This window comes from Culex pipiens, chromosome 3 (assembly GCF_016801865.2).
Source record: "Culex pipiens pallens isolate TS chromosome 3, TS_CPP_V2, whole genome shotgun sequence".
In the NCBI taxonomy this organism is placed as follows: Eukaryota; Metazoa; Arthropoda; class Insecta; order Diptera; family Culicidae; genus Culex; species Culex pipiens.
The window spans coordinates 74711898-74739532 of NC_068939.1; the positions used below are offsets into that span (position 1 = coordinate 74711898).

The 27635-nt window shown below is 38.6% G+C and overlaps 1 protein-coding gene across 3 annotated transcripts in view; it reads left to right on the top strand.

Annotated features, from left to right (window-relative positions):
• The first annotated feature begins 4231 nt into the window (after positions 1–4231).
• Positions 4232–27635, top strand: part of LOC120422431 (LON peptidase N-terminal domain and RING finger protein 2) — a 118559-nt gene continuing 95155 nt past the window's right edge. The window contains exons 1-2 of one of the 3 annotated variants that reach the window (XM_052709600.1): positions 4232–4704; positions 17177–18521. In XM_052709600.1, the coding sequence (XP_052565560.1) occupies positions 17621–18521 (901 nt within the window). In that variant the 5' untranslated portion in view covers positions 4232–4704; positions 17177–17620. Of the gene's footprint in view, positions 4705–5118; positions 5555–10725; positions 11036–17176; positions 18522–27635 lie in introns of those variants that run through there. The other 2 variants (XM_052709602.1, XM_052709601.1) reach the window with 2 other exon arrangements.

Sequence of the window (27635 nt, forward strand, 5' to 3'; positions counted from 1 at the left end):
TTGATACGACCCTTAGTTGCTGAGATATTGCCATGCAAAGGTTTAATAACATGAAAATTGATGTTTTCCAAGTCTTACCCAAACCGCCAACAATTTTCTAACGTCGAAATCTGAGCAACTTATGGTCCGATTGACAATGTTAAAATATGAAACATTCGTGAAATTTTCCGAACTTTGCGAAAAAAAAATTTTCAAAAATTTTAAATCAAGACTAACATTTTAAAAGGGCGTTATATTGAATGTTTGGCCATTTTGAAATGTTAGTCTTGATTTTAAATTTTTGAAAATATTGTTTTCGAAAAGATCGGAAAATTTCACGAATGTTTCATATTTAATATTGTAAATCGAATTATAAGTTGCTGAGATATCGACGTTAGAAGATAGTGGGTTGTTTGTGTGAGACTTGGAAAACATCAATTTTCATGTTTTTAAACCTTTGCATGGCAATATCGCAGCAAGTAAGGGTCGTATCAACAAAGTTCAATAAAGCTAAATATAGAGAATTTTTTCAGCTCTTCAAAAATATTTTTTCCATGTTGGACAAACATGTGCACTAATTTGAAAAAATGAAAAACTGCGACTATTTTCAAAAAACTTACGTAAAAATGACTATAACTTGAAAACGGTGCACTTTATCAAAAATTCACTAATGTACTTTTTGATTGCAAATTCAATTTGACATCGAAAAACAAAGTTGGAAAAGTTTTGCGAACAATATTTCGATATTTTTTTAAATCAGCATTGATTTAAAATTTCATACCTCGTTCAAAGATTTTATGGCCTTCCCGGAAATTTCTTAAAAGTTGGCATTTTGGCATGGTCCCCTTAAACAAATCAGAAAATGAAAAAAAAAATGTGTTTTTAGCAAAACAAGTTTTAGTGACAAAATTTGAAATTAAAAAACACAATTTTTTTAACCGTGAATTATTTTTTTCAGTGTAGTCCTTTTAAAACTTTATCTTTATATTATATTCCTGAAAATGTGTCTTTTGAAGCTTGCAACAGTATTGCGTAGTTCAATTTCGATTTCAAAACATGTTTTGTACGCCCGATTTGATGGCGTACACAGAAAAAAATATTTCTGTAAATTTACATTATTTATCATGTACCAAAAGGTATCATGATAAATGATGTATATTTACATTAGGTTCATTGGAAATTTACATTAGATTCATTGGAAATTTACATTAGTTTCGAAAATTTACATTAGTTTTCGAATTTACATTACTTTTGGAATTTACACTAGTTCAAATCAACTAATTCTGATTAGCCAATGGGAATGAGAAGCTCGACTTGGATTGCAGTAGGAAAAGGGTATGGCCTATGTTCTATTTTAAAATGAGTGAAGCGGGCAGCAAAAGGAAATTATGATTTTAAAAAATTGTTTCACAGGTAGGGGACGCTTTCTCGTCGACGGCCAAGTGGAATAACGTTGGACTGGAATCGAACGGACGACGGGTAGAATGTTCGGTGTTACTGCTGCTACCCGCTGCCGACTGAGCCATCTTCGTATTTTATAAACGAGCGGCTAAAGCATCAACTTGTTCAGGGCGAGGCTCAGGCAGTGGGCCAGCGAAGTATGAGAGCGATAGAAAGAGAACCAAATATTACTATTTTTAGTTCGGGTAGTTTTGAAGTCAACATTTGGCAGAAATACATTGGATATATGATTTACATTGAATAGGAATTTACAGGAAGCCGAACACGGGTAGAAATTCATCAGATTTGAGTTTCCATGCTCAACGTTTCCATTAGATTCATGATTTACATTAGATTTAGATTTACATTAGAGTAATTTCCATGACTTTTTACTCTTTACATAATATTTCAACATTACATTGAATGAGTTTACATAAGAAACAGTAATTACGTGCTGTGTAAATTTACATATTTTTTTCTGTGTACTCAGAATTAAAAAAAAAGTTATTTCATTGAAAAAAACACAAGAAAAATTCAAAAACTCTGCCATTTTCCGTTTAATTTTATGGGAAATTTAATGTTCTTTTCGAATCTACATTGACCCAGAGGGTATTTTTTCCATCCAGAAAAAAAAACATTTTAAAATTTCTTTTTTTTTGCTAACTTTGCAGGGTTATTTTTTAAGAGTGTAAAAATGTTCAACAAAGTTGTAGAGCAGTCAATTACAAAAATTGTCATATTAATTGGTTCTTTTTACAGTCAATTAACGAAAAATTGCAGAGTTTTTAAAACTTTTTTATGTGTCTTTTTCGATGAAAAATACGTTTTTTTCGGAATTCTGAGTACGCCATCAAATCGGGCGTACAAATTTACATATAAGTCCTTTTGACACCAAATTTCTATCACAACACCATTTCAGGCTGCAAATTATTAAAAAACACCTCTTTTTTCGCATGTCGAAAAATTGAAGGGGTCGTACCGTCTCTCCATCACGAGATATCAAAAAACGGATCTCGGATTCGTGTTTAGGGACAAAAGTTACCCCTTAGGATAAAGTTTCACAAAAATCGAAAAGGGGTCGGGGCAACTTTTTCAGATTTCGGGTGAGTTGGTAAAGAATTACTGATAATACTTTTCAAAATCTAAGACCTACTAAAATTAAATTTTTGCAATTCTGTCGTGAAACTACTTAGTTTTCCTGTCATTCTTTAACGACGAAATAGCCTATTTTTTTGTACCAAAAATAACAGAATCGAATAGCAACACTTTTCAGCACTTGTTTCGAAAAGTAACACTATTCAACATTTTTTTTATTTAAACGATTTATTGACAAAATACATGCAAATTTGACATAAAAATTCACTCAGTGCGTGTTTTTTGCAAAAAATGTTGTATGGAACTCGTTGCAAAACTTGATTTTTTCAGCACTCTTCGTATTTATCCAACTCGGTGAACCTCGTTGGATAAATGTACGACTAGTGCTGAAAAATCCTCTTTTTGCAACATGTTGCATAAACTACTATTTTATGAGCTAAATCAGAGCCCCGGGAATATTTGTACATAACACATATTTCAAATTTTATCTGTTTTAACATGGTTTATGGATTTTCTTTTCTGAACAAATGTGATATTAAAAAGTCAATAAACCACCTGGACCTGTGGCAGTGCGTGGCCGAATGGTTACGCTGTCCGCTTTGTAAGCGGATGATTCTGGGTTCGATTCCCATCTGCTGCAACCTTCCATCGGATGATGAAGTAAAATGTCGGTCCCGGCCCTGTTTGTTAGACCGTTAAGTCATTTCTAGGTGTAGGAGTTGTCTCCATGCCATAAGTACAAACAACACACCAAACCAAGCCTACTCCGGTGGAATCGCTGGCGGCGGTTGGACTCGCAATCCGAAGGTCGTCAGTTCAAACACTGGGGTGGAAGGTTCCTTGGAGTAAAAAGAGGTTTGGGTGTTCTCCCCATTCAAGCCTTCGGACTCCTAGGTTCGAGCAGAAACTTGCAATAGAGACCACAAAAGACCCGGGGGTCGTTAATGTGGATGGTTTGATTTTTGAAACCACCTGGACACTTCTTTGGAAATTTTAGGGTAACTTGTGGCAACTCACAAGTGAACGACTCGATGATGAGTGGCATCGACAGCGGAATAAACTGGCTTGCTCATAATTCGGTTTGAGATGAATTTAATCGGGTGCTCCTAAAACGACGAAACTGTCAAAAATTTAGCACGCTCTCAAAACCGTTGCAGCTGAACAAACGCTTTTAATTTCACCTTTTTCATGTTATCCCCAAAAATATTCACCGCCGTTTCATGTTCACCGACAGCGTTACGCGCTCAAAGTGTCTGCAAGCGGCACTTCACTAATTGAAAGGTCGCTCGTTTCGCACAAAATTTGTCGCAAAATGGTTCCAATTAGCGCGTCGCTGCCATTGAATAACCTGTTGTATTGTGCTATGTCTCAACATTGTGGTAACGCCACCCGCCCAAAACAAACCAACCCTGCACCTGGTGCACCTTGAAAGACGAACCGTTGCCCGCTCCCCCCACCCAAAAACCACCGAAGAGACAGAGTCGATACAGCCTCGCTGTAACAGTGACCTACTTTTCCGAGTTGCAGCGAGTTCACGCGAGTTACGCGCGACGGATGAACTCGCACTTACGTGACAGCGCGACTCGCAGCAACTCCAGGCTGCGTGGCGTTACGTGTGCGTGAGTGCGGTTAGAGTTATGTCACGACCGTCGTAACACCCACGCGGGTTTCTCTCGCCCGTCCCGGCAACGACCCGTGTTCATTCGCTTCGTAGACTCCGAGCAGGACGGTCACGTCGGTACGGTGTTCCGCGCGCGCACGGCTTGCTACGACGTGTTTCGACGTGTTGGCGTAACGCCGCCGGCTCTCCAAAACTTTGCGAGAGAGAAACGAAGTGAGAGTGTGAGAGAGTGTAGAAACGCGTGCAGAAGTCGCGGCCTGCTGTGTGTTATTGTTATTCAACAGAAGTTCGGCGAGCATTCGCGAGGTGGTCCAAGACGAACGCGCGCGCGATTCAGCGACGGTTTCGAGGATTCGACGGGATCTTTTTTCTTTTTGGTGAGGAAAAATTGGGAAATTTTAATGTGACACGGTGAGATATTGGCGGATTGTACGGTGGTCGTGACACACGACGTTGGTGAAAGCGAAGAAGTGAATTTTAATAGTGCGGTATCGGTCTGTGCAGTGCAAAAGGGAAGACGAAGTTTCTCTGATGATATAACCAGCGGAAGATTGGTGATTACGTTGAAGGTGAGGGTTCGTTCTACGGCGCTGTCCAGCGCGGAAGGTCGGGAAGAAGGTTCCTGAGCGTTGGACATCTTGTCCGAGTGTCCAACTGCGACGGAACGTCGCAATTTTACCGTTTTAGCCCACCGATTACCTAACCAATTTAGGATTACACAAACGTCTTCGCTGTAGAAAAAGGATTACGTACTCGGTTGTGCCAGCCGGAGTCACTCATCGTGCCAAAGTTCTTCGTTCCGTGAGCGTTCACGCTGGGTGTTCTCCAGCGCGCTCGTGAACGCGTGTTCATCCGCTCCCCGATGTTCTAGCGTTCCACGTTCGGCTTTCGTGCTCGTGGCGTTACGTGGCTCCAGAGAGCGAGCGTTCACGTAACACGTACGACGTGCGCTCTGTTTTGGCTCCAGAATCGTTACGTCAGCTGCGAGTTCTGGACAAGTCCGTTCTCCAGCTCTCGCTCGTACACATGTGCCAGCACCGCTCTCCGTTCTCCGGGTGTGTCTGTATTTGGGGCTCGTAGAGGTGTGTTTGTTCAAGAATTACATGCTGTTTTTATGCTGCTTATGGCATTTCGGTGATGCCTTCTCGGCTTCTGGTGACATAATCCAACTCACAAAAAAGAAGAGTCTTGTTATGTAATTGGTGCGCGCCGCAACGGGGCAAGCAGGACCCTGAAGAAGCCTTGTGAACGGCCGCGCGCGCGAGACAGTGACAGCAATTAATTGGATTGGGGCGTGAAGAACGCGCCCGGGTCCTCGCAAGTGCGAAGAAGCGTGAAGAATTTGCAACAAAGTGTTATTTTTGTGCGCGCCCACAAGCTGGGAGTTCAAAGTGTCCCAGTCGAGAATCTGCGCTTCAAGTGAGTTTCTGTTTACATAACAATCCCCCCAGTCGGTGGAAGAGACGGAGAAGAACACGTAACCGCGCGCCAAGTGTCTGCGTGGCGTTCTATCGCTGCGCTGACAAGTGGTCGAAGACGGTGAATCACGGCGTGGGAAGTCCTGCGAGATAAGCGCTAGTGCTGGGGTTTAGCTAACCATACGTGTCTCGTCTAGTCGAGTTCTAGTGATCGGAACTTCCGGGAAGTGCAACGTGAACGCTTCCGCAGTGAACAGCAAGGGATGCTGAATCAAGGGTGGTTCTGGTAACCAAACGTTTCTCGTGCAATCAAGTTTTAGTGACCGGAAATTTGTGGAATCGCTCCGGAAACGCTTCCGGAAGCGAACAGCAACGTGTTACACAACCTCCCGTTCTACCGTTTCCAAGAAACTGGAAATCAGCGGAGGGGGTGGTTGTAGTGACCAAACGTCCCTCGCATCAACAAGTTCCAGTGATTGGTGGTTCCTGGAACCGCTTCGGGAGCCCCGTTCCCGGCTGAACAACAGCCTGTTACACAATCCTCTTCCGCACTCCTCCAGCTCTCCAGGTCGTCGTCGTCGACAAGTGGTGTGTTATGCAAATGCTGTGTGAGTGTTGAAGGAGCAGTGCGCGCGCGATATGGATTGTTATGGAGGAGGTTATGCAACAGATCTCTTTTTTCCGTTGTTGTTGTTGTTGTTTGTTTCGGCTGTGAGCGGCGTTTCTCCAGGGGTTCGCGAAGGGCAGGGTGGTGTGTGTGTAAAGGGTCGGTGTGATTACGACGCGATTGAACCGGCGACCGCGTTACTCTACGACACACCAAAGTGGAGAAAATTGCACACGCGTCGGCTGGTTTGATTGTGTAAGTGTGTGGGTTGACGTGTGTGAACGGGAATTCTTGATGGTGTGAGTGCGTGAGGGGGAGACAACGAAAACCGGGGAGCACTTGGAGTGAATGTGTTTGTGTGAGTTTGTGGGAGTGAGTCTATTGGTATCAATGAGGAGTACGCTGGACTGTATGGGCGGACTGTGGAAGGATGGGTCTGAGGCCGTGAGGAAGAAGAACAAGTTTGTTAACCCCCTTTTTTGCAGGGGTGAGTGATGAGGAACAAAGAAAATAATAAACAGGTTGTGAAGTTAGTGATGGGAATGTTCAAAAATGAAAAAAAAAGGGAGGTAGCACAACAAAAGTGATTAAAATAGGTCGATTATTGTCCCTTAAAAGTGATGCTGAAAAAAGTGTTTGAATCTAGTTTGGAACGCAAGGAAATATTGTTATACTTAAGTTGTCATAGTGAAATTTTAGGAACTCACCAAGGCGGAAAGTATATATTTTGAAATTTAAGGCATCCTCTAGGGAAAAATAGCAACTTAAGAGGATATTGCAGAACTTTTGGAAACCGAATTTAGTAAATTTCAATGAAAACGATTTTGGGAACAATTTTACTGGGCATCGTTGAAAATTTACTTAAAAGACCCATTTCGGTTAGTCATAAATGATCTTGAATCCCTGTTTTAAATATCAGGACTTTGGTCAGCTTTACGATTATGCTATGGCCGAATGTTGTCTTTATAAAATATTTGTAGATGTGTAATATGAAAAATGTTCATATTCTAGAAATCTTGGGACACTTTCAACCGATATTCGTGTATAATCTTAAAAAAATATCTGTGACGTACATTAGATAGCAAATTTCATTTTACCTTAAAAGATTGAATTAGTCAATAAATTTTTTTGATTAAAATTTCATTTTTTTTTCCTAAAATTCACAACTCTATGCTTAAAAAGTTGCCAATTTTTGTCTCCTAGAACGTAATTTTTTTTTTTTCAAAAAATTTAAATTCAAATATTAAGAATTTTTTTTTTAAAATCGGGAAAAATCCGTGTAGCTATTTTTTGAAGAGTCCTTATCAAATCCGATCAGAAAATTCCTTCAAAAGATACATATTTTCGAATATTTACGTACCATTTTGGTATGGACACTAATGGACAGCTAAAATCGCATGGAGTCATGTATAGGTGACCTAAGTTTGAACCAAAAAAAACATTTCATGATTTTGAGAGAGTTGTTCTATTAATTTAAATTTCATTTTCAAAAGACTCATGTAAAAAAGTTTAAAAAAATATGGGTACAATAACATAATAAGGGTGGTACAAATTTTATTTAAGGTTTTTGTCAGCCCCCCTTCAAAGTTGACCTGAAAAATCAGGGAACAAGGAAAACATCTTCTTTTAGTTTCTTAGGAGCAAAAAAACTAGGGGAATTTTCTCAAAAATTTAACTTACGGTGGATTTACGTCGAAAACTTTGTACAAATTTCTGAAAAGAATAATTTATTTTCAAATACGATTAGGCAAGAAAATAAGTTTTGACTGTGTTTTCAGAGAATTCCTATTTTTTAACCATGGCAATACTGCCAATAATCTTTTGCCCTTGCTGGGAAATTGCTCTTAAGTTCTTTTCTGGGCCTCTCAAACATTAAAATATAAAAAAATTCAAAATTATTGTGTTGCGCAAATACTTATAAACCTCATTTATTGATGTTAAAATATGGAATTAAAAAACTGTTTTTGCCGTGTTCAATTTTTTCAATTACCATTAGTCATCAGGAATTCTGTTCTCAAGTTACATATTTTAGAATATTTAGAAAATTTTTTTATGGATATTGTTATTTTTAAAGCTGTCAAATTTGAGGATGAACCAATGTATCAGAATGGCTTCTTTGGTCAAAAAGAAATCCGTTACAATGATTAAGGCAAATAAAATTAAATAAATAATAAAATCACGAAAACTAGATTCTTTGTAGCAGATAGTTGCAACTATGTTTATTTTAGTAATTGGATGTTGTGGTCTCTATTGCAAGTTTCTGCTCGAACCTAGGAGTCCAAAGGCTTGAATGGGGAGAGCACCCAAACCTTTCCAAGGAACCTTCCACTCCAGGGTTCGAACTGACGACCTCTGGATTGCGAGTCCAGCCGCCGCACAGTGGGAAAAATCGAGACAAAAAACGGATTTAATTGATGCCGGTCAATTAGAGCTTTCAACCAAGACTTTTTTTATATGAAAAATTCCGAGGAATCGATTGGTGATGGGGAGAATCCGCGGAAATTAGCGCAAGGCCCGTTAAAGGCCGATTTACTCTATTTTCCTTCCTAGGAATCGATTGGTGATAGCAAGAACTTACCTAAAAGGCCTTATTACCCTATTTTTCCGTTTTATCTTAGTTTCGTACATCTAGCTGAAATGTTCAGTACTTTGATAAAATTCTTTCTAAAGTGAAAAATTCAGAGGATCGATTGGTGATAGTGCGAACCATCGAAATGCACCTTTATATAATTTCGATGGAATAGAGAAAAGAGAAGAAAAAGTCTAGTCAACGCTTTGAGCATTTCAGCAACATATTTGAAACTAATAAAAACAGTAAACAAATAGAGTAAATCGGCCTTAAACGGGCCTTGCTCTAATTTCCGCGGATTCTCACCATCACCAATTCACATAAGAAAAGTTTTGGTTGAATTTTCTAATTGACAGGCATAATTTAAGTCCGTTTTTTGCCTTAATTTTTCCCACTGTGCGCCGCCAGCGATTCAGGCTTGGTTTGGTGTGTTGTTTGTACTTATAGCGTAGAGTTGACTGGAGTCGTACACTTGGAATGACTTACTTCCCCATTCGTTGGAAGGTTGAAGCAGCTGGGAATCGAACCCATGATCTTCTGTTTACTAAGCGGACAGCTTAGCTATTTGGCCAAGCCTGCTTGATTGCTTGATGGATTTTATTATAACAAGCTTGGAATGGCTACAAATCGTAACATAAATCCGGGCAGATGGTAATAACAAAATTCATACCATTTCAATAAAAAATACTGTTAAAATAACAAAAAATGCTATGGATTCTGAATGAAAAATCCATTTTTGCACAAGAGTTTAATAACAGTTTTTGTTATCATAACAAAATTTGTTATTGGCCTGATATTTTTTGAAAGCAAAAACAACTTGGGAATAACATTTTTTGTTATGGAAGAATACCTACAAATGTTATTGGGATGACTAAAGATGTTATTAGTCTGTTATTATAATAACAATCCAAAAACAAAAAAAAATCATAACGGCGAATAACAAAACTTGTTATAAATAACATAAAATGTTATTGGCCTAGTATTTTTAAATATCAAAAAATGTTATTCCAAAATTATTGCCGTCTGCTTGGGAACAAACAAAAAATATATTGTCCAAATTTGTTAATTAGATACTATTTAATAAAATCAAACAATGCACAGGAATCAAAAGTCATTTCAATTCGATTTTTGTTGCAACTTTGTACTTTGAAGAATTTAAATTTAATGGTAGAATAAAATGGCCACAAACTGTTTCAATTACATCCACATTGCAAATTATGATTCATTATTGTTATAAAGATGGGAAATGAAAATCTGCTTCAAAAGATATTCTGAAACCGGGAATTTTAAGCTCGTTACCGGAATCAACAGAGAATTATGAAGTGGTATTTATAATTCATGAGGCAACCGTTTAGTTAAATAACGACCATCTTCCCCTTAACCCGACGGCAACCTGATTACCGCACCACGAGGTCCAGAATTTCATAACGCTCTTCATTGACTTCACCACAATGCCTCTTCCTCAACCATCCTTCCGGTCCAGCTCCGTTTGTGACTGCTAAAACAAACTTCCGGTCCACTGAGTTGCCCCTCTCCATACAATTTCGCACGCATCCCTCTTTTTTTATTACGCGATAAATAGGCCTGAATTATGAACCCGCCCAATCAGAACAGGGTGGCACGCGCGCGACCTCACCAACACCACCCTATTCGGGGTGTTCTGTATGGGAGCGAAGCTCCACGTTTCAGAAACAAACATTCTTCTTTCTTGTAGTCTTTGTCGGCGACCGATTTCGCAAAACCTCCTGCGAATCCTCGTCCAAACGCTTGTATTTGTGTTTGAATTTACTATGGACCGCGTGCAACTTGCTTCAATGTGTTAGTATAAACAGAGAATTTCGCTTCGCGGGGAGCATGCTCCCGCGCTCGCGAGCGCTCCCCTTTTGTTCATTCCGTTTGCGTGTGTTGGTGAGAGAGACGAGCGCGCGCACTCACTCTCTCAGCGTTGACGAGTAACGCTTGCTACGACCCTAGAGGTGACGGCGACTGCGACGCCTGGATTCAGTTGTTTCGTTCTAGGCAACGACGCGGCATCTCGCAAGCCTGCTCCGGTGAGCTTCTGACGTTTCGGCTTCGTCGCGATTCAGTGAACGGAATTTTAACCGCGGGAGTGGTTCGGAGCGTGTGTTCGACTCGGCGACGGGTTCAGCATATAGATTATGGTTAAATTAGGAAGCGTCATGTGTGTTATGTAACGCCGCCGCTGCTTCTGGTGAAGAAGTGTTCGGGAAGCAGTTCCAGCAAATCCAGCAAGTTGTTACCGGCAATCCGTGGGGATTCCATATGGTTGATCCCGAAGTAAATACGTGAGTAACGTTCCCCGTGCGATGATGAGTTCAACTACCGGAAACGGGTACGCGCGTGGATGCTCCTCTCCTGGACAGGAAGTACAAGAACACTGTGCTGAACCAAACCAAGCAGGCTGTGTGGTGTAGAACCGCGCCGAGCAGTTACATAACAGCGCAGAGGAGCGTTTCACAGCTTGCTTGGTTCTAAGGGGGGGCCTTGCCCCCTAGAGAAGAGACTTGTGCTGCTGTACGTGTGGCTGTGTGTTTGTGGGTGTGAACGTGGTGTGACAGCACTGTGACGGATGTGTGTTATGATTATGTGAGATGTGAGATGGTGCCAAGGGAAATAAGCGAGGTGTGGATGAGGCCGGAATAAGGGATATTGTTTTTTCTCGGGGTTTTCTCTTTCTGTTGTTATTGTTGGAGGTGCAGGATACGTACGTCAGGCGAGGGATGCCACCGGAGTGGAACGTCGGAGTTTTACGCTAGGTTGAACGGTTGGTCAAGTGAGAAAGTGAGGTAGGAGGTTGTTGTGGTGCAATGTGAGCCTATATGAAGTGTTCTTTCAAGAGAAAATCTTCAATTTGTGACTTTAACTTTGAAAATTCAAAGTAGTTATGCCCTAGACATAACAGAACTGGCGTTGATTATTGTAGTTCATGTCAGTATAGATAATATCGAGTTTTTTTTAAGTTCCAAGCAATTTGGAAATTATGTATTATGTACTTTGCATTATTTTCCATCCTTTATCAACTAATCCGTTTTTGAAAGTTCAAAATTTCTGACAAAATTTAGTTCTAATAAATAAAGGATGCGACTTAAAATACTTAAATTTTCTTGTTTCTTTTTCATTTATTCGAAGTATTTAAGCAACCAGAGGACCAATCTTCAATGTACCTGAAGCAATTATTTATGATATTTTTTCAACTTTTTGAAAAAATAAATAAATTAGAATGGACAAAAAACTGCCAAATTTATTGCAAATTTGATTTAAATTAAAAACTAAAGCCCAAAAAACAATTTCTAGTAAAATTTTATTTTTTCGAAAAATCATAAGGCAAATATTTTTTGAAGTTAAAGTTCCTTGACTCTGACCAAAGTTAAAAGGGGGGCACACAGAGAAATAAGAGTTCTACGAACAAAGTGTTCAAATGCCATGGTACGTTTTTCAACACAAAATTATTTTAATCGAGCACAAACATGCACAATATGATTATCAATGCAAAATAGGGCATTTTAGATTGTTTTCAGTTGATTTGACTTCTATTTCCATTGAAATGTTCAAATTTTTGAAAAACCATTTTTTTGTCCCCTGATTTTTCGGACCAATTTTGAATTGGGAGGGTGCAATATTTGCAACGGCCAAACACGGCGGCAAAATTTGTTCCTTTTTCTATGGCTCAAAAATGTTTTTTTTTTGTCATAGAAAAAAGAAAATAACAAGCCATAGTTTCAACATTTGAATAAAAAATGTGTTTTAAAAAGCATTTTACCCTAGTGTTGAGTCGCGGGGTGATGTCGAACCGGGCACCGGTTCTGTGAGCGGAGTGGCGGAATAAAAACACTTATTTTCCACTCGCTACAAAACTAAATCGTTTTATTTAGTCAATTAATTACACAGATATTCACAAATAACAATTTACTTACAAGTTCGGTGTTTTTTCACAGCTACTCTTCTTCGCTGCGCCCGTGCTCCCGCTAACTCAGAATGTTTTCAACTTTTCTGCTCTTGATTAGCGACAGCACGGGCACCATATAAACAATAACAAACATTGACACTACGCAACACAGGGGGTTGCTTCAGCGCCGTACGAGGGACGCGCTCCGTCGCAACACCTAGTTCAGTTGTTTTGTAATCATTAGTTTTAAAAAAAATCATTTTTTTAATTCTTAATTTATTTTTTTTAAATCTTAACTTTTAGCAAAAAAAAAATTTTTGCACTACTAAGGCTGGTACAAATTTTATTTAATGTTTTTGTCACCCCCTTTAAAGTCGGCTCGCAAAACCAGGGGCGAAAGAAAATATTTTTTTTAAACTTCAAAATTTCTTTGGAAATTTATTTTCAAACAGCTAAAATATATCTATCGTGCATTTTTTTTGCGTTTTGTACCATTTTTGGCGTAATTGGGTTTATTAAAAAATCTTTTGAATTTTTCAAAACTTTTAATGTTAAACTTCGCAAAATGTTTTTTTTTTGCTTAAATTTTTGTTTTCGTCAAATCTATTTTTTTGTTGAAAACTAATGATTGTAAAACAACTGAACTAGTGTATATTCAGTTCAAAACACTTTTTGAATTCAAATGTTGAGACTATGGCTTGTTATTTCATTTTTTTTTGCCTAAACACGCTAAATATGATTATCAATGCATCTTCAGATTGTTACTAGCTAACAGACTTCTATAAGCGTTCAAATTTAGAATCTTTTTTGAAAACAGATATATAAAAAAAGATTTTCGAGGAGATTTTCTGACAATATTCATGTTTTCATAATGAATTTTTAACAGTTGTTGTTAGTTTGATAAATAATAGTTATTTTAACAATAAACTAATTGTTTCTTTTGGTAAAAATTATTTGGATCTACTACACATTGCATGTTCTTTGAAGTACTTGTAGTTTTTGTTAATTAAATCAATAACAGCAAGAGCAAACAATAAAATAAAAAAAACTCAATTAAAAAATAACTTATCAAAGTTAATGATCTAAATCTCCCCAACCCTTCCCAACTAATCTGCACAAAAAATCACCTAACCCAATCACTCTCCCCGCAGGAACCGATCCTCAAAATTTGTCCGCAAATCACGCCAATCTGTTACATAACGCCATTTTCCGACGCCAGACCAAAAATAAAAGCCAAAAGGGAAAAAAATGCGGAGGATGCTCCTCGTGAATAGAATTAATTGTGACAGGACAACGGAGGGGGTACGAGCGAATGACACGGGGCCCTCCCTCGAGAATGAGAAGAATGAAATTGCGAAAAATTAAGACAGAAAGCAACCAAAAAATCTTTAAGAAATTATCGCAAACGAGATTTTGCACTCTTTTATCGTCATCAAAAGAAGGGGGGGTTTGTTTTAATTCGGTGATATTTTTTCCGGGTGGAGCTCGCGATGGGTGGGGGTCGGGAAATGATTGGGTAGCACGCCTCACAAATTGAAACTGACGTGTGGGCGGGCTTTTCCCCACTGTGCTTGACTCCGTGCAAATTTCGGGGGGGGAAAGAAAAATGTGGTTGTTTTTCCCACAAATTCGATGGAATTGATGGCTATTTTTGGCCGGGATTGGCATTTGATTAACCTTGTTAAGTGGCTTTCCGAGAAATGTTCAGGAAAGAAATAGTAACATAAAATCAATACTCATTTCCGTTTTCAACTAAAACTCGTAAGGGTAGAAGGGAAAACCGACCTAAAAAGTGTGTCACTTTAACCACAAAGCTAACAGCTGTTCGGGACTGCCTTTCAACGGCTGGATTAACAGGATAACACCTTCCGACAGGACGCCTCCTAATCGTTTAGTGTGTCGTTTTGTTGCTGCTGCCAGCAGATGGCGCCACCGTCGGGGAAGCATAACCAACACTTGACACCTTCTTCTTTTCTGTGGCTACCACCCGCATAAGTGGTGGTGAGAGGAGCAAGAAGGGAGTCTTAGTGATAGGCCCTTTTCGGAAATTTTAAAGGAGTTGAAAAATGAACATTTTTTCCTCGGGGCATATTATTTTTCAAAATATTTGAAACGCATTTGCTGAAAAAATAGCAAAAAAACGAATTTCTTTAAAATTATGCCGGCAACCTAAGTGATGATAATTTTGACGTGAAAATGAAATTTGAAGAGCAATTCTTTGAGATTTCGGTCATTCGATTTTTTTTTGTATTTTTTAATCCGGCTGAAACTTTTTTGGTGCCTTCGGTTTGCTCAAAGAAGCCATTTTGCATCATTAGTTTGTCCATATAATTTTCCATACAAATTTGGCAGCTGTCCATACAAAAATGATGTATGAACATCCAAAAATCTGTATCTTTTAAAGGAATTTTTTGATCGATTTGGTGTCTGGGGTAAAGTTGTAGGTATGGATATGGACTTCACTGAAAAAAATGATATACGGTAAAAAAATTGGTGATTTTTTATTTCACTTTTTGTCACTAAAACTTGATTTGCAAAAAAACACTATTTTTATTATTTTTATTTTTTGATACGTTTTAGAGGACATCAAATGCCAACTTATGAAACATTCGTGAAATTTTCCGATCTCTTCGAAAAAAATATTTTGAAAAATTTTATATCAAGACTAACATTTCAAAAAGACCAAACATTTAATATTTCGCCGTTTTGATATGTTAGTCTTGATTTAAAATTTTTGAAAAAATTTGTTTTGAAAAGATCGGAAAATTTCAAGAATGTTTCATATTTTGACATTGTAAATCGGACCATTAGTTGCTGAGATATCAACATTAGAAAATGGTTGGTTGTTTGGGTGAGACTTAGAAAACATCAATTTTCTTGTTTTTAAACCATGGCAATGGCAATATCTCAGCAACTTAGGGTCGTATCAACAAAATCTGAAAAAGCAAAATATAGAGAATTTTCTCAGCTTTTCAAAAGTGGGCAAACATGGGCACTTCAAAAAAAATCAATAACTGCGACTATTAAAAGTTAAATAAAAATGGCTATAACTTGAAAACGGTGCACTTTATCTAAATTTTACTAAAATACTTTTTGATTGCAATTTCAATTTTACATCGAAAAATGAAATTGAAAAATTTTTGCGACCAATACCTACAACTTTGCCGAAGACACCAAATCGATCAAAAAATTCCTTCAAAAGATACAGATTTTTGAATATTTATACATCATTTTTGTATGGACAGCTGCCAAATTTGTATGGAAAATTATATGGACAAACTAATTATGAAAAATGGCTTCTTTGAGCATACCGAAGGCACCAAAAAAGTTTCAGGTGGATAAAAAATACAAAAATTAAAATTAAAGAAAAATGACCGATTCCGTAGAAAACTGCTCTGAACACTTAAAATCTGATACAAACAAGAAAAAATATGACTTTCAAAGTCACTCCGAAATTCAAAATAAGAATTTTTAAAACGACTGTTTTTTATACAAATCTTGAGACAAATCTTTCCAGTTGGAAAATATTCCAAAAATTGATTGAAATCCCATCAAAGTCACCCCGGTTTACGGTACAGTGCCTTGCATTAAATTCAGTTAAATAAATGTTTAATTTGGAAGGTTGAAAATGTTTGGAAAGTGAAAATGAACGGAAACTGATGAAAATTGGGACACAAGACGGTCTACATTTCCAAATGTTATATTGCGATAATTTGTTATTTTTGAAGGTTTCTTAAAATTGGTGCAGATTGTTTGGAATATTGTTAAAAGTTAATGGAAGTATGAGTAGTTGAGCAATATAACTTTTTTTTATATTTTTTAAGAAATTTTTAAAAATTTCTTTTAAACTTGTCGTTTGTTAAAAGGAAAATGTCATTTAAATTATAAAATATTCTACCGACTGATCCGGATTTTGGAAACCTTAACCTTTGACATTAAGTTTGAGGAGTCCCGATGTGACCCCTGATGGCGAAAATGTTCTTTGCCGGAATTTTTATCCTCGGTGTAGGTGGTTATGTTACAGACATGACCAGTATGGCAAAGAACCTAGTTTTCTCATAGTGAAGATAATAACAGAAGAGTTCGTTTGAGAAAAATCTAAACAATCAGAACTGTGAATGACCCTGTCAAAATGTATTTTGTGTGAGGGTCAGTATCCAAAACCATGATATGTTATACCTACATAGCCCAAACTCGTATAATTCCATAAATTTTTGTCGGTATTTTTGTCGAAAGATCGATTTTCTATCCATAATTTACATTAAAACAAATACTGACTTATTGATATCTCCTTTAAGCTACTCTATACACTACATCATACAAAATATTTCTCTCCCTCACAAGTCCTTAAAAATCGTTGCTGCTCACCTTCTTCAACAAACTGTCCACATTCAGCAGCAGAACCCGCTAGGTTCAAAGGGCCCTAGCCAGCATCCCCCCTGTCAAAGCCATCAATTCTCCATTAACCATTAGCGACACACACAAACAAGCTGCTGCTGCTGATGCTAACATTTCTTTCATTTTATTCTTCTCCTTTCAGAGCGCTTAAAAGCACACTCTCGCCCACTTATGCCGGGAGAGTGCCGGAACACACACACACACACACACACACACAAACTAATAAATAAAAGCTGCTGGCAAGCTTTGAACCCCGAGTCCCGGAAGGCAGAGTAATTGGATTTGCCAACAAAGAAGAGTAGGAAGAAAGTGCAATCATTGGGTGGTGAAAAAGTGCATTCTGCGTTAAGCGTGTACGTCGGTGTGTCCGTGCGCACACACGCTCACGGGAAGAAACCGTGAAGAATTTAATTAAAATCGCTCACCGTGAAACGGTGGCAAGTGCGTTTACAAATCTCTATTAATAAAAGCGGGAAGAAAGTGGTGAGACGAATTCCCGGTTTGGTCGCGGGAAATTGGCCAAATGAAGAAGAAGGAAACCAGCAAGGCAGTTTGTAATTAGTCACTTGTGGTGGGGTTTGGTTCAATGTGTGGAGATTTGGACCGTGCGAAGAAGAACTCGGGAAGAACGACGCGAATCAAGAGTTCGGAGTCCGAAGCCATGGCCGCGACGACGGCCGCGGACCTCGCGCGCGATGCATTTATGAGCAGCGACTACGAGCTGGCCTGCAAGCTGTTCGAGGGCGTGCTCGCGGAGCAATCGGCCGTGGAATCGCCCACGGGACAGTCGTCCAGCCAGCCGCCGGCACGGTCCCAGCGGTTGTCCTTGTACTACGGTTACGGAGATTCGCTAGCCCGGGCCGGCCGTCTCAAGGACGCGCTGGACGTGTACGGCCACATCAGCGGAGCGCTGCTCGACGGGTTGATCCCGCTGGAGCGGCTTCGCCATCTGACGAGTTCGCTCGTCGACACTGTCCTCGCCACCCGAGCGGTGGTGGCCACCTGCAGCTCGCCCGCGGTAGACCCGCTCTGCTGTCCGATCTGCGAGGACATCCTGCGGCTGCCGGTGACGGCGACCTGTGGCCACACCTTCTGCCGGCAGTGCTGCTTCGGCCATTCCAGCTGTCCGGTGTGCCACACGCAGTTCCCGACCGTGCCCAGTGATGCCACCGCCGCGGGACCATCGTCCACCATCACCCTGCTGTCACTTCCGGTGGCCACCGCCACCTCGTCGTCGACGTCCACGGATGAATTGGCTGGAACCAGTGCAAGTGCAAGTGGTGGGGGGAAAAGGGACAGTGTGATTGGGTTCGAGCAGGATATCCTGATCCGGAGGCTCGTCGAGCGTTGGTGGGGGCCGGAGCTGAAGGCGGCGGAGTTGAACGAGGAAGCGCAGCGGTACCTGGACGATGGTGGCGGCGGCGGAGGTGATGGTGGAGAGGGGTTGGACGAGGCGCTGAGGTGCTGCAACCAGAGTCTTGAGAATGGTGAGTTATCTGGCGGATTTTCGCCCTCTATTTCTCAGTTCGATATTGTCGTGTAATTGTGTCGCACATCTCAATTAGGTTTAACACCGACTTGGTTTTTAGGTTAGAAAATTGACAGCTTGGCTGCACTGTTTACATTTTTTGCACATGTGTCTCAGTAAAAATGTGCGTTTGTGTTAGATTAGATTAGATTAGCTCGTGATTGAGGTTAGAAAAGGATGCACTGTTTAAATGTACTTAGCACAGTTCGATGCGATCGTCGAAAATCGACGAAGACCACACGGAAAAAAAAGAGTTCCCAAAATCGTGAACAAGCGTTTATGAAAATGGGAACCACGAACAAAGTGTTCAAATCCCATGGTACGTTTTTGGAAATCGTACCATGGGATTTGAACACTTTGTTTGTGGTTCCCATTTTCATGAACGCTTGTTCGCGATTTCGGAACTCTTTTTTCTCCGTGCAGGTAAACGAGCTATCAAATGACGTTACGGCGCAAAACTAATTTGACGATCCGAGAAAAAACGCGTTTTAATGTTTGACCTTGAATAAGCTAAAACACGCAATATAAACAATAACAAACACGTTTTGCTTGTTTGACCATTCTGTGCATTGTTCCGAAGTTTGGTTTGATTTAGTTGACACAGTCCCGAGTTATAATTAAAATAAATTACAACAGTCGGGCATGTACGTGTGTCAAACACGTTCTGACCTGAAATCCCTTTGGCCAGTTGTCTTACATTCATCAATTTTCAGGGTGTGTCAAGACAGCACGACGAGATTGATACATCTTTCCTATGAAAAGTGACAAAACTGCACGAAGTTTTTTCGGATTTTATTGAATATCTTAGAATTGGAATCGAATTTTGGGACTGCAAAAAATTGCGTTCTCAGCTCAATTTGGTCCCAAATGCACTTTTAAAACAATTTAATAGAGAATCTTTGATTTCATTCGAAGGTGAAAAGTCTGACGCTGAATTCTCTAATGAAGACATTCTACCCACTCAAACACGCACTTTCAATCTTTAAACCGGAAGCGTCACACTTCTGCCCCACTCACGTTTGAACATGCACATCCGTTCAAAGTTTCAAACTCAATTATGGAAACGGAACGTGGAGCGCGGAAGATACTTCCTGCAGCTGACGATCAGTTCGCACTGAGCGGCAGTGTTCTGCCGTTTTACGGCGATATGATGTATTAGGGTGTAATATGGTTGTATGGAAAAAAATAAAGCTGTCCAAATTTAGTGAGCACAGCACTTTTTTAGTTCCTTCGGGGGTCCTAAACAAATCCCCAAAGTTTGGGACCGATTGGTTTAGTCCTCACTTTGCGCAAAGCGATTAAATTTTCCATATAAATTTGTATAGGGAAAACCATTTTTTTGGATTTTGATATTTATCAAATCCACGTTTCATGTTTTATTAAAACCGGATTCATATTTGATTGCTCTAGAATGTCCTCTACAACTTTCCCCAAGAGAGTATGGTGCTAGCTTGTCCCTAAAAAAAGATACAACGTGTTCAAAACTCGTCTAAAACGTGTTTTTTGCTCGAAAATCACGTTTTAGACGAGTTTTGAAGACGCTATATCTTCTTTCAGGAGCAAGTTAGCACCATACTCTCTTCGGCAAAGTTGTAGAGGACATTCCAGAGCATCCGAATATGAGTCCGGTTTTGATATAGCATGAAACGTGGATTTGATAAATACCAAAATCCAAAAAAATGATTTTCCCTATACAAATTTATATGGAAAATTGAATCGCTTTGCGCAAAGTGAGGACTAAACCAATCGGTCCCAAACTTTGGGGAGTTGTTTAGGACCACAAAAGGAACTGAAAAAGTGCTGTGCTGGAAAATCGATTTTGATATTACACCCTAATGATGTATACGCCATTGAGATGATTTTGCTGTAGACACGATTTTCTGTTTTTGTTCATTTTTTCAATTCAAAATGACTAATTTGAGGTCTGCTCTGTAGAAACTGTTAAAAAGTACAATAAAAATGTGGCCCCTACAAAATTTCTTGTTTTTTCCTATTCTCTACGATTTTAAACCACAAACATCATTTGGCCGAAAAAATAGCAATAAAAAATCACTACTTTTCCTGCCCAATGATGTATGTATACTAGGGTGGGTACGTTTTTCAAAAAATTCTCGAATCAAGTTTTAGTATGGTTCCCCTTGTAGGGCATGCCCATAGGGACTTTCATGCCAAATATCAGCTCATTTGGTTGTAAACTGGCTGCGCGCATCAGGGTTAAAGTTTAAATGGGAATTACTATGGGAAAACTGGAAATTTTGTTCAAACGCTCCTACAGGTCTGGGAAAATAACGCGCCAACTTCTGGTATGGTCAGGCCTATGGGGAATGGTCTGGAGAACACTTTTCCCGAAGAGAGCATATGGATTCGTTGTCCCTAGAGCTGGCGCATCGGCAAACAATCCGATGTCTCCGGAATCAACGGTTTTCCCTGAAAAAGCATTACATTTTCCTTAGCATGCTATGAAAGCTTGATAGGGGAGTTTGGGGTAATATGGACAGGGGGGGTAATTTGGACACCCCTTTAAAAATCACGTTTTCTTCGGATATAAAGTGAAAACGGCAATTTAAGTGATAAGGCTAGTACTAGTAATGGCCTAGGAGTATGGACAAACCAAAAAAGTTGGAATAGGTTAAGTAGTTTTGGTGTAATATGTAAAAGTTTCCAAAGGCCGGTTGGCACTGCCTTAAATTCTAATATTTGAAGGTTAGGAAATAAGGTTTTGCAGGGGTTATATGGCAAAAAAGTGGACATTTTATGTTTAAGGGGGTTGCTTGGACGATGCCTGAGATATGTACGTATAAAAATTGTGCATTTTATCCATTTTTATCATCAAAAATTGCAATTTATGATAGAATATGCTATGGGGGTAATTTGGACATGGCTTGTGGGGTAATTTGGACATACCTGAAAGTCTACCTTTCAGGCAACAAAAAAGTAATTTTCGAGGTTGGATGAGTTTTTAAAGCGATTTAGATAAATTTAGCGGGATTTAATATGACAAAACAATCAAAAAGGAATGTGAGCAATGAGAACTTTCACAAAACCCCTATTTTTTTTTAATTTAGATAAATTTATTCCAATATTCGAATTGATGAAAATCTGATTACTGTACATTTGGCGTTCAACAAGACTCTAATGTTGATTGCTTTTAATTAATTTCTTTGACATTTCTAATTTCTATGCTGGTTTACAATAATATTTAAATTTGAAGGGCTACAGAATGTAAAATAAAAAAAAAGATATTTTTAGGCTATTAAATTCTATATAAAGATTGATTTATATAAACATAAACGATACCTTAATCACTAAAAACTATACTTGTGCTCAATCCAGGATCAATGTTTAAATCATTCAGTATTAATTATTAAATTATGTATACTACACTGAACTATTTGTTATCATCCTATTGAATTATAGTTCTATCACAAAATCATTATTTAAACCTTTGATGAAATATTGTAAGCAAAACAACACTTCAAAATATAAAGCAATAATAAAACCAGGTTGAAGGATAAAAACCATGCTCAAAAAATCAAATGTTAAACTTATTCTTCAACATGTGTCCAAATTACCCCTCAAAAGGTGTTCATATTACCCCACAAGGTATGTCCATATTACCCCACAAGGCATGTCCAAATTACCCCACAAGGCATGTCCAAATTACCCCATAGGGGTGTTCATATTACCCCCACACAAAAATGTGGGGGTAATTTGGACAACTTTTGATTTTTGCGATAAAAATGGGTTTTTCTTCAAAATTAATCGAAATGACTGATTTTTTTTCCATCAAATACGGTCTCTATTATCCTCTGGTGTCATCCACATTCCTTTAAAATATCGATACAGCCCGTGATAGAGCAATTTCCTTAGGGTGTCCAAATTACCCCACACTCCCCTACACACCGCGATGCCATATGTCAGGTAGCTACCACGTGGGTGAGAAATAGCTGCAATATTCAATTCCTGATATTATTTAGTCGATTTCAGAATATTTGCATAGAAAATTTGTGTTTTATTGCTAATATTTCAACCACGTGGCAGCTACCTGACATATGGCGTCGCGGTGTGCATCAAGCTTTCATAGCATGCTAAGGAAAATGTGATGCTTTTTCAGGGAAAACCGTTAATACCGGAGACATCGGATTGTTTGCCGATGCGCCAGGGCTAGGGACAACGAATTCATATGCTCTCTTCGGGAAAAGTGTTCTCCAGACCATTCCCCATAGGCCTGACCATACCAGAAGTTGGCGCGTTATTTTCCCAGACCTGTAGGAGCGTTTGAACAAAATTTCCAATTTTCCCATAGTAATTCCCATTTAAACTTTAACCCTGATGCGCGCAGCCAGTTTACAACCAAATGAGCTGATATTTGGCATGAAAGTCCCTATGGGCATGCATGCCCTACAAGGGGAACCATACTAAAACTTGATCCGAGAACTTTTTGAAAAACGTACCCACCCTAATGTATACATTGCTCGATCAAAGCGATCAAAGCTGGCTTTATTTTTTGTGCCAGCTATTTTGATAGCTGAGTGGATCCCGTAATGCATTGTCCAAGTGGATTTTTTAAGGGGGGGGGGGGGGGTTTGGGAGCGTTCTTTTATTACGTAACGCAGTTGAGGGGTGGGGGTCGAAGGCCGTGTTATGCTCCATACTTTTTTTTTAAATTTGTATGGAAATTTTGTTACGAGGGGGGGTCTAAAAATCTGATTTTTTGCGTTACGTAATAAAAGAACGCTCCCTTAGCGATTGTCTATGCTCCACATTTTTTGCATGAACAATTGTTAGCAAGGGAGGTGGGTGGGTCTAGAATTTTCAAAAAAGTGTCTACGTGGAAGTGGATAAGGTGTCATCCATTAAGTACGTCACATTAAAATCAGCCAAAATTTACTCCACCCTTCTTTGTCACGATTTCCCTATGCTTTTAACACGCAACGTCACGCTTTCTCAAAACCCCCCTCTTCTCTCAGAACGTGACGTACTTTATGGATGATGCCTAATGGACGTCCCCTTAAGAATTAAATCGAAATAATGTAATAAAATATTGCCCAATCTTGATTTGGTCCCAAAACCTCAAATCAACATTCAAACAGTATTGAATTTGACTTCTATCAATTCTCAATGTATACATACATCATGATGAGTAAAATTGGCGCATACATCATAGTTTGTTTGCTTGATAAAATGGGCCCCAGAGCAGTTTTTAGAAAAAAATCTTTCGTAAGGAGGTAGCTTTTAAGATTCTTTATCAGACTGTACAATAAAATTGAAAATGTCCAAAATGGCGTATACATCATATCGCCGTAAAACGGCAGTGTTGCCATCTGAAACCGTGGTTATATGCGTTGGAACTGCACATCGTAAATTTGATATATTTGGCACAGTAAAAATATTGTTGATAATTTTTAAATTATTTTATTTAAGCATGACTTTTTTGCGGAAAGTTAATTTTCAGATAAATTAATTTTAATGTTTTTTACAGTGCAATCGATCATTTCCCAGCTAAATTTAACTAATTTATTCCGCTTTGTAGCCCGCCAGTCAGTCAGTCCAAAATTGTGTGATTTACTGCCAGTCGACAAATGTAACGAACTGATTTATGAAGTTTTAACATGGTGTCATCCCGAAAGCATGCTTCCTCTGCACGATGCTCAACATTTCCGATGTTTGCTTTTCATCAGCCGGAAAACGACCTCGCAAAAAAGAAAGAACTGTTCAAAACAATAAACGATGTTTTAATTCCCTCTGGGGCATCAACTAAAAACATCAAACCGATAGTGGTCCAAAAGAAGTGCACTGTGCAGAGTGAGAGCAAGAACATGTGTACAAAGCCCGGCTGCAGCTGCTGCCCGAAGGCGAAATGCCACACAGCCAAAGTGAAAACTGCAATCAGCATAACTCAAACAAACTGCCTCTCACCACCCACCACCACCCCCTGACCTCGAGCGAGAGTCCTTATTTAGCATCTCTCCTCCGACTGGTGCCGGTTGCTGGCCGGGACATGTTTATAAAGTTATGAAACGGCTTTTTGCCCCACATTGGTGTGCAATTTGAACTTCGCTCCATCTCCAAACGTGGCGTTGGCCGACCACCACCGCCGCTGGTTAAATGTCATCTACAGGTACGACCAGCATCGGAGCAGAGCTGGTTAGTTGGCTAAATGGGACGGCCGGTCGCCCACGCACATTTGAACCGGGTGGTAAGATTTCCAACTTTGACCATGCAGCAGTGGACGGAAAGCGACGGTTCAGAAAAGTGACATTTTCAGAAAAGTGAATCGAAACATTTTGAAACAATTCATATAAATACAAGAAAATCGCTAAAAAAAAAATTGAATAATGTTTAAGAATGATATTTAAGTATTTTTCATCGAAGTTAAAGTACTTTAATAACAAACAATTGATTGACTTGTTTATCAGAAATCTACCAAATCGACGCCGTCGTGCTATCTTGTCGTACGTCGCTCTTTGACGTTCTGAGAAAAACGCGTTTTAATGATTGACCTTGAATCACATAAACGAGGGCACGCAATGTAAACAATAACAAACACGTTTTGTATGGATAACCATTCTGTGCATTGCCCCGAAGTTTGGTTGAAGTTGGTTGCTGGAGTCCCGAATTATAATTTATAAATGTTTACGTTACTCGGGCATGTACGAGTGTCAAACGCGTTCTCACTTGAAATCCCTTCGGCCAATTGCCGCACTTACATTAATTTTCAGGTTGTGTTAAGATAGCACGACAAGATTGAAACTTCTTTCATGTGAGAAGTGACAAAAATGTACGGAGTTTTTTCGGTTTTTTTTTTTTTTTTTGAATATCTCAGGACTGAAATCGAATTTTGAGGATTTGTGAAAGTCAAAAGGTGAAACATTGTGATCTGCACAAAATGGCGTTCTTAACTCAATTTGGCCCAAAATGCACGTACGACAAGTTAGCATGACGGCGACGAAATGAAAGTATTTTTAACGCCTCAAATTTTTGCATTTGAAGTAGTTGTTGTACTTTACAAGGGCGTTTTTTTTTCAAACATTAAATCATTGTAGGGCTTTGGTTTCTTGCACAAATATGTTGAGGAGGAGGAAAATATACGGAATGCGTCAAATTGTCAATTCTTTAAAACAGTATTTACACAATAAACGCTAAAAGCCATTCTTATTATTTTAACGGCCCTTAAGTTCGAAATTGATTTTCAGATCATTTTTTTTGTTTTACTCTAGACATCTGTGATGAGCCGTTACTTGAAGGTAATTGTAGATTTTGTTCGATTTTTCCACTTGAAAAACGCTATTTTCAAGTTGCTTTGTTTTTAAAAACAAACAAACAAAAATTTTAAATGCATTGGAAGAGCAATTCTCAATGAATTTCAAATTTTGTTTTTGTATGGCTTCATCCATAAAGTACGTCACGCTAAAATCAGCCAAAATTTTACCCTTTGTTTTTTTACATTGTTTTCGTAGACCAATTAGTTGTTTTTGTACATTTTGATATAGGAGTCATTCTTGGTCAACTGCATACACTTTTGGACCCGACCTTTTACGATTTGGACCAAACTTAGAGGAAACGTTCATCTATCGATAGTTAACAGAAATCCATTATTTAGTGCTGATTGGACCATCCCTCTATTTTTGGCACCGCCCTCTTTTTTGACAATTTTCTAAAAAACTTTTTTTTCTTTTAATCATAACTTTGCAACTATTTGAGCAAAAGAAATTGCCCAAGGAATTCGATAAAAATAAAATTTTAACCCTTAAATGCCCCTTATATTATATTTTAACGTTTCAAGTATAAAAATTCAGTTTGACCAACTCCTTATTTTTTTTTTATTTTATCATCATCGTGTTCCACGGACAATTTTACATAATAATCAATGTAAACCTCAAACTAAAATGAACTATTGGCGAGATACAGCGATTTTACTGAAAAAAGTTTGATTTTGCGCAGCACTCTGTCCTATGAATTCAGTTCCGAAATAAGTTTCTCACATATACAAACCAAACTTTGCGGGATTCTTCCCTTTTTATTGAAAGTACAGCATGTACTTCCGAGTGCTGCGCAAACTTTTTTCAGTAAAATCGCTGTATCTCGCCAATAGTTCATTTTAGTTTGAGGTTTACATTGATTATTGTGTAAAATTGTCTTGGGAACACGTTGGTGATAAAATAAAACAAATAAAAATATAAGGAATTGGCCAAAACTGAATTTTAATGCTTCAAACGTTAAAAAATTATATAAGTGGGCATTTAAGGGTTAAAATTTTATTTTTATGAATTCCTTGGACAATTTTCTATAAAATACAACTTGTAGAAAATCTTTTGCTCAAGTATTTGCTAAGTTATGATTAAAAGAAAAAAAGTTTTTTTAGAAAATCGTCAAAAAAGAGGGCGGTGCCAAAAATAGAGGGATGGTCCAATCAGCACCAAACTTAGGATTTCTGTTAACTCTCGATAGATGAACGTTCCCTCCAATTTTGTTCCAAATCGGTGAAGGTCGAGTCCAAAAGTGTACTCAGTTAACCTGGAATGACTCATATTAAACATAGTTAAAAAATGTAATGATCTAGAATTTGCCATTCAAAATATTTTCTAATGGCACTATGGTTGCAAATTCTTGACACAGCTTTTTAAATTTTGCTTGCAATTGTATTTTGATGAAATGTTCTCCAAACGCAATAGATTGTCGAGGATTTCTTGATTTTTTTTCTATATTTTTTGTCAACACGGAATAAAAAAGGGAACGTTTTTTTTTAAATAAGTTCAAATCAGTTTAAAAAAAAACCAACAGCAATCAAAAAATCCTTCCAAGTAACATTTCAGACTTTATCAAAGCTGTCAGAACCGCTATAAAACCACTTAGTCTTAACAGCCTCCCCGTAGCCCCGATAAACCTCTTCCAAAAGGACCTCCGCAAAAGTTATCACGACCTATTTATAAAACCTACATAGGAGTTACAATTGAATCCTCATAACCGCCTCAAAGCTTTAATAAAATCTTAGAAAAATGACATTTCATACGTCTTCAAACGTCTTATTCCTGACAGGTTTTATTCTGGCAAAAAAAAACTTCTCAAATGA